Source organism: Triticum aestivum, chromosome 5B (genome assembly GCF_018294505.1).
Source record: "Triticum aestivum cultivar Chinese Spring chromosome 5B, IWGSC CS RefSeq v2.1, whole genome shotgun sequence".
NCBI lineage: Eukaryota > Viridiplantae > Streptophyta > Magnoliopsida > Poales > Poaceae > Triticum > Triticum aestivum.
This window is the reverse complement of record NC_057807.1, coordinates 351,740,571-351,747,997: the sequence shown is the minus strand read 5'-3', so window position 1 is coordinate 351,747,997 and position 7,427 is coordinate 351,740,571. Positions and strand designations below refer to the sequence as shown.

Here is a 7,427-nt window from a genome sequence, read left to right as displayed (position 1 = left end):
CGAGCATTTAATGAATGCCTGTGCATCTGCCCGCTGTCCCACATGACAGTAGCGCAGAGGGGGAGGAGTGGGAGCGAAGCAAACCACTAATCACAGCCCTAAACAACCGGGAGAGGACGGAAAAGGGGCAATAATTAATCGGGAGAGGATAAACTATGGGTCACGAAGTCGCGGGCTGCCCAGGGGCCGCCCGCGCTATAAAGGAGCTGCTTGGCCCTCCAGTCCTCCTCCCCGCCTCCATTTCGCCCACTCCGACCTTCGTCCACACACATTCCACCAGCCACCACCCGCCGAAAAAGCCCCAATCCCAGCAAACCACAAACACTCACGTGAGTTCGAGCGAGGTAAGCATAGATCCGAGCGAGTTCTTGCGTCGCCAAGGTAAGGTTCTCCGAGTCTCAAGCCCTCTTCCTCCCGCCCCCCTATTCGTCTCCTTGTTCACCCGGCAGGCAGCGAGGTCTCCAGGACGTTTTAGATCCCGGGGCTCCAGATCTGTTCTTTTTTCTTCTCTTTTAGTTGTAGTAATCGGCCAGGCGAGGTTCTTTTTCCACACCTCCTTGCTCGTTGTGTCTAGATCTACCACCAACGCCATCTCTTTTTGCCGTGGCTGTTGACCTTGTTGATTTTCTCTGCCTGTTCTAGGTTTTGGTTTGGAAACCAGGCAGATTTCTTTCTTGTTCATCTTTCTAAGAAAACAAAAATCCCCAAAAAAAAGTTCGTCCTAGTTCCTTAGATGGCTGCAGCTATAGATCTGTCCGGGGAGGATCTGGTGAGAGCACTCGAGCCTTTTATCCGAGAAGCCTCTGCCCCCCTTCCACTCCACTCCCATCTTAGTCCCACCTCGCCATTCTCCTTCCCCCACGCCGCCTACAGTGGGTACCCGTACGGGGTGCAGGCACAGGCCCAGACCGAGCTCAGCCCGGCCCAGATGCACTACATCCAGGCACGCCTCCACCTCCAGCGCCAGACTGGCCAGCCGGGCCAGCTCGGACCGCGGTCCCAGCCCATGAAGCCCGCTTCGGTGGCAGCGGCGACCCCGCCGCGGCCGCAGAAGCTCTACCGTGGCGTGCGGCAGCGCCACTGGGGCAAGTGGGTGGCGGAGATCCGTCTCCCCCGCAACCGCACCCGCCTCTGGCTCGGCACCTTCGACACCGCCGAGGAGGCGGCCCTCGCCTACGACCAGGCCGCCTACCGCCTCCGCGGCGATGCAGCTCGCCTCAACTTCCCCGACAACGCCGCCTCTCGCGGCCCGCTCCATGCCTCCGTTGACGCCAAGCTCCAGACCCTCTGCCAGAACATCACCGCCTCCAAGAACGCCAAGAAGTCCGCCTCTGTCTCCGCGTCCACCGCCGCAGCCACGTCGTCCACCCCCACCAGCAACTGCTCCTCGCCTTCCTCCGACGAGGCGTCATCCTCGCTGGAGTCTGCGGAGTCGTCACCGTCACCCGCCGCCACCACCGCAGCAGATGTTCCAGAGATGCAGCAGCTCGACTTCAGCGAGGCGCCATGGGACGAGGCAGCCTGCTTCGCCCTCACCAAGTACCCGTCGTATGAGATCGACTGGGATTCGCTTCTCGCCACCAATTAGCACCCAGTTTGTGTCCGTCAGCTACTATTACTACCGTCTTTAGCGTGTCATGATGCTAGGTTAATGGTCGCCTCGATGCAGATGGCATTTTAGACATTCTGCACGGGCTTTTAGCGGATTAGCTCTAAGTCTCTAATCCTTGTTCATTGTGTAGATCTATTATTTGTTCTCTTGTGGTAGGGTTTGGTTAGTCCGTCCCGGATGACTATAAGCCGGCGTTTTTGTGCCCGGCGTCTCCGGTGGTCGGTCACTGGTCAGTGACTCCGGCCGGTGAAGTCTGTGTCCATGGTTCTAGCTAGTTGCTGTTCCTTCCGCTGCTCTGCAGATTGTAACAGTGGGAGTCTGTCATGTATAATTATCTCGTCAAAAATCCTGTAATGTGGAATATTATTTTGTTGTTAATGTTCGTTTTGTCTTGTAAACTCATGAAAGGCATCGTTTTTTTTCTTGTAAAATTCTTGAAATGTCAGATTGCGAAATGGAACTAGGTAGTGAACGTGACTGTAATTCTTAAGTACTACTCCTACATGTGCATATACTGTGTTTCCAGACTTGCAATGGATAGTTTATACTAGTTTTTGGTCGAGAAATGCAGGTTGGGCTTGGACGCCTGGTGGCCATACTTGTATCCGTGGTCACGTCTTTCGTGCTCGATCACGGTTGCTTGAGAAACCATCTCACTTCATTTTCGGTCAAGGTAGAAGAAGCACAAAGGAAAAAGGGGAACACATCCACGTCGTGGGCTAGTAGGTCGAACGGATCGCGCCGGGCTGGACATTAGCTGGCAGGCAGGAAGCTTCGCGAGGCGATATTTTTAGTAGTATTTGTAGGCAAATTTCACGCTCCTCGAAGCAGACGGGTCCGACGACGACGTGATCCCCTTTTGTCACCTACCGGAGCGCCGTTGCGTTGTTGCCATGCTGAACTGATGATGCGTCCTGTCCATACCCATCGTTTTCGTGGCGATTGCTCGCGCGTTCCAGAAATGCCCACGGATGCCCCCGCGGTGCTTAAATTTGACCCAGTTCACCTGGATGTGAACAAGAGATCAGAGCAAAATACCAGAAAGATTTATACTCCGAGTGCGTCAGCACGTAGTACAAGCAACAGCTGATCGTGAGTGTTTCGGAAAACGGCGTTCGGAGAAAACTAGCAGCAGGAGAGAAGAGTAGGGGGTTGAAACGAGGGCGCCAAAGTAAATGCTATTTCCCGCCAGAAATTGACGGCGAATCCGCGTAGGCTCCGCGCCCGCGCGAAACGCACAGCCGATGTGACATGACGACGGCGGACCCACCACACCTCCGGCGGAGGGAAGAAAAGAATCGTCTGGGAATCGTGGGGCCAGAGCCACTGCCCAGTCTCGTCCGCCCTGTGCACGCCTGCCTGCCTCATCTCCGGTCAAAAGGGTAAACAGGAAGCCCCGGAACAGGCAGCGTAGAGTAGCAGTGGGCGGATCACTACCACCACCTCTGTGTGGAGTGGATGGATATCTGGCGTTGCTTTGCGTTGGCATATGGTAACTGGCACTCGAATGCACAGGGACACGCTCCTATCCATTCGTGTTGCATTCCATCTTCGGTTCGTTGTAAATGCAAAAGGAAGGCACACCAACCCACTGGACAAAAGCGAGCGTGCTGCCGTACGTTGGCGCCTCTGCCTGTCGGTGGGCCCTCCCTATCACGAGCGGTTTCTCCTGGCCTCCCTCGCTGCTCACACATTCGCTACTCTCTTTTCCCTTCATTGCACTCATTACCCGTCATCTTCTTGTTGGTGACCGAATTAGTACTACTAGTGGTTATTATCTTTTTTTTGTAGTGGTTGGGTTAGCCATAACAGCAGCCTATCACTCCGTCGCCATGAGTTATCACAGGAGAAAGGATAAAAGATATGAAGATATCCTAGTTTTACATATAGTAGTACAACTTACTGAAAAAACAGGTGAACGAGTCTGAACGGCGAGGCTGCCCAGGTGCCGCCCCACTGCGGCAAAACTTTCGTGTTTTGACCCTTTTCACGTAGTTTAACAGGATCTGACCCCGGTCTGAAATAATTTCGAGATTTGACCTTTTTGCTACCGCCGGAGGCCCTGCCGGTAGCTTTACACAGGCTACCGCCGCCCTGCCTGGCGGTAGGTTCCGTTGACGCCCGTCTGTCAGTTAACGGGGCTGACGTGGCAAAGGGCCCTACTGCCGCAGACGCTGGCGGTAGACTCTTTCAACCTACCGCCGGGCTACATGGCGGTAGGGTCCTGGATAAGGTTTTGAGGGGTGGAGGCTTTGCTCCCCCACCCACTCATTCACCCCATTCCTCTTTCGAGCTCAAGCTCTCTCCCGTCTTCTCCCCCACCAAATCACCCACTAGATCCCCCTCCATTGCTTGAGATTTGTCCGGTGGATTCGGGGCATTTGCATCACCCAAGGTACCTCCCTTCACCCCCCCTTGATTTTGTTGGTTGGAATCTTGTATTTTGCCCATTTTGTTGCAAACCCTAGTTCATGGTTTTGTTGTGGTGAAATCAATGTATATGATGCATTTAGGGTAATGTTTGTGCTTTGACAATGTATTGTGTGACTAGCATTGTTTGGGTAGTAAGAACTATCATTTAGGGTTTTGTCAGAGTTAGGTTTAATGTTATGGTTAGATTTAAGGTTATGGTTAGGGTTATGCTTAAGTAAATGCCTATATGACGAACGTTATAGTAGTTACCTCTCGAATTGTAGCTCGATCTAGTCCTAGGGTTATAGTTTTGTCAAGAGACGGTTAGGATTTTTTCCTTGGATGACCGTTATTGTAATCCCTCGACCTGTAGGATGGGATCGATCATCTTTGTTGAGACTTCTGCGGAGGCGGCGGCGAAGCGTGAACCTGCAGTCATTGAGGAAAAGATGGACTTGTGGGTCAAAGCCGACGATGCGTTGAATGCGGCTTGTACAGAATTTTCAAAGTATTATGTGTCCAAGTGCGACGATGAGAAAGTTAAGTTATACCAAGCTAAAGAGAAAAACATAAGCAATCTGAAGAAGAAAGAGAAAATTCATAGACGCGCTCTTGCAAGGCAAATTGCATTGTGTGGAACAAGGGATGGAGTGAATGAGATGGATGTCAGTGTCAAAACCGGCGGATCTCGGGTAGGGGGTCCCGAACTGTGCGTCTAAGGCTAATGGTAACAGGAGGCGGGGGACACAATGTTTACCCAGGTTCGAGCCCTCTCGATGGAGGTAATACCCTACTTCCTGCTTGATTGATCTTGATGATATGAGTATTACAAGAGTTGATCTACCACGAGATCGTAGAGGCTAAACCCTAGAAGCTAGCCTTTGGTTATGATTGTTGTCCTATGGACTAAACCCTCCGGTTTATATAGACAGCGGTGGGGGCTAGGGTTACACAGGGTCGGTTACAGAGAAAGGAATCTTCATATCCTAACTACCAAGCTTGCCTTGAACGCAAAGGAGAGTCCCATCCAGACACGAGACGAAGTCTTCTATCTTGTATCTTCATAGTCCAACAGTCCGGCATACGCATATAGTCTGGTTGTCCGAGGACCCCTTAATCCAGGACTCCCTCAGTAGCCCCCGAACCAGGCTTCAATGACGCTGAGTCCTGCACGCAGATTGTCTTTGGCATTGCAAGGCAGGTTCCTTCTCCGAATTCTTCAAAGTACCTGTTGCAAATTGCAGTGCCCGGTTCCCCATTTAATGTTATGCTCATCGGCTTCTGCACCTTAACAGTCCCAGCCTCCACGTGTTGAGCGAATGCGAGAAGTCAGGGCATTTTTACATTTGCCACCCTACCCATGTAAATAAACCGTCTATTAAAGAGACGGGGATCTTCAGATCCAATCCACACCATCTTCCCCAAGCGAGGAATCATCAGAGCGTGCCCGAAAAAACCACTCCAACATGGCCGGTGCTCGCAGCTCTTCCTCTCGCTCCCGCAACACCAAATCGGGAAATTGGGAGAAGTATTCCGTATCCCATGGCCGATTAGTGAAGTTGCAGACCCAAGGGTACCTACCCCCCGCGTAACTAGTCCCCGTTCGAGCCGGATTGGCTTCCTTTGACGGGCGGGAGCAAGCAGAGAGGTTCCCCAACCCATCCAGGGGGGGACGAGTATACCTCGTTTCCTACTTACTAAGGGGCATCAGATTTCCAATCCATCCGTTCCTCCGCGGGCTTCTAGAGTTCTACGGCCTCCAGCTCCACAACTTCACACCTGCCTCCATCATGCATATCACAGGCTACGTCGCTCTTTGTGAGTATTTTTGGACTGCGAAGCCCATTTTGAGCTATGGAAGAAGCTATTCTGCCTCGTCCCCCGTAATCAAGGGGGATCGATATTCCAAGTGGGTGGAGCCGAGATATGGCGCATCGCCGGGACCGGATACGTATCTGGCACACCGAAGAAAGCACCCGAAGAATGGCCCTCCGAGTGGTTTTATATTGAGAACGTCTCCCTTCCCGACCCAATCCGAATGAGTCTTCCTGAGTTTACAAATGCTCTGCTGAAAAAACGCCTTAACTGGCGTCCCCGGAGCCCCAGAGAGGAAGATAGCAGGGAGGTCCTTCAATTGATGAGCAAGATAAGAATACTCACTCAGTCCGGATTGTCAATAGTCGAGGTTATGGCGATATCCATAATGCGGCGGGTTCAGCCACTCCAATACCGAGGGCATCCCATGTGTCACTTCAATGGAGAAGACGACGCCACCCGCTGCGGTCGAAAGGGTCCGGACTCTACCACCGCTCTGGTGGAAATACTGTCCGATTTATACAAGGGGGAAAGAGAGGAGTTCGTCCGCATTAAACCACAGGATGGCTTTTCCATGTACAACCCTCTCAGCTGGGTGAGCTGCCATCCATCACTCTACTCTATTCATTCCCTGAGCCTTTGTTTTTATAAATATTTATTTCCGTCTATTTATAACAGGAATGGCGGAAGGTAACTAGGGAGTTCCACAGCCCAGCACCACAGCCAGAGGACTGCAACCGGGCCCTTGACCCCGAATTCGAAGAGGATTCAGATATATTCGTGGAGCTCGTGGAAGGGGTGTTTCATCACGCGAGCTGTGATGGCACAGAGGTGGCCATCATTGCTGACTATCCCCGCCTCCTCCCTGTATCGCATGTAAGTAAACAAGAGACTTATCTTCCGGAAAAGATTTATTCCTTCCGTCTTACCCACCGTGCAATTCTTATGCTCTAAAGGGAAGACGATCGGCGCGCCAAGCCGAACCCGAGGCGACTCGCCAGCAAGGGGCACCTGTGCCGGGTAGGCCTTTAAAAAGGAAGGCGAACAAAAATACATCGGAGCCGTCCTCAAGGAGGTATGGTTTTAAATACGCTCCGTGGTTCGTCATCTTAAAGTTTGACACTATCCATTGTGTATTAGCAGAAAGAACATCCGCAGAACTATGTCCGGGGATCCTGCCAACCGTGCCTCCACTAGCCGGATTCCAAGCCAGGTCTCGAGGACAGAGGCCAACACGGGAGTGACACTGGACTGTCCTCATACAGAGGATTCAGACAAAATGTCTGTTACAAATTTTGAAGTGGAGAGCGCCATGAATCATCGACGCCGGCGGGCCGCACTCCGCGACTCTGGTTTTTCAGATGAGGCTTTTAATGCCTTCAGCTCGGGTGATGCGTACATCCGAGCCACTCAGGATGGGCTTGCTAGAGCCATGGACTAGTATTTGAAAGATATACGGGTAAATATAAAAATCTGATAATTATGTATATCAGTAGCCCCTGAGACTTAAAACAGTTGGTACAACTGATTTAAGGATCATTGTACATGTAGGTTCTCTCGGAGAAGAACAACCTGTTGTCTCAAGAGC

General features: G+C 52.0%; 1 protein-coding gene across 1 annotated transcript; it reads left to right on the top strand.

The window, feature by feature from the left end:
- Positions 1-211: 211 nt before the first annotated feature.
- On the top strand, positions 212-1,990 carry LOC123111823 (ethylene-responsive transcription factor RAP2-13). The gene has a single exon (XM_044532698.1). It carries the CDS (start codon positions 734-736, stop codon positions 1,586-1,588), a length of 855 nt encoding a protein of 284 aa, XP_044388633.1. The 5' UTR covers positions 212-733; the 3' UTR covers positions 1,589-1,990.
- The last annotated feature ends 5,437 nt before the right edge of the window (positions 1,991-7,427 follow it).

What these genes read in the sequence shown, in the direction of transcription:
- LOC123111823 (XM_044532698.1), top strand. Translation starts at nt 734, where the DNA reads ATGGCTGCAGCTATAGATCTGTCCGGGGAGGATCTGGTGAGAGCACTC.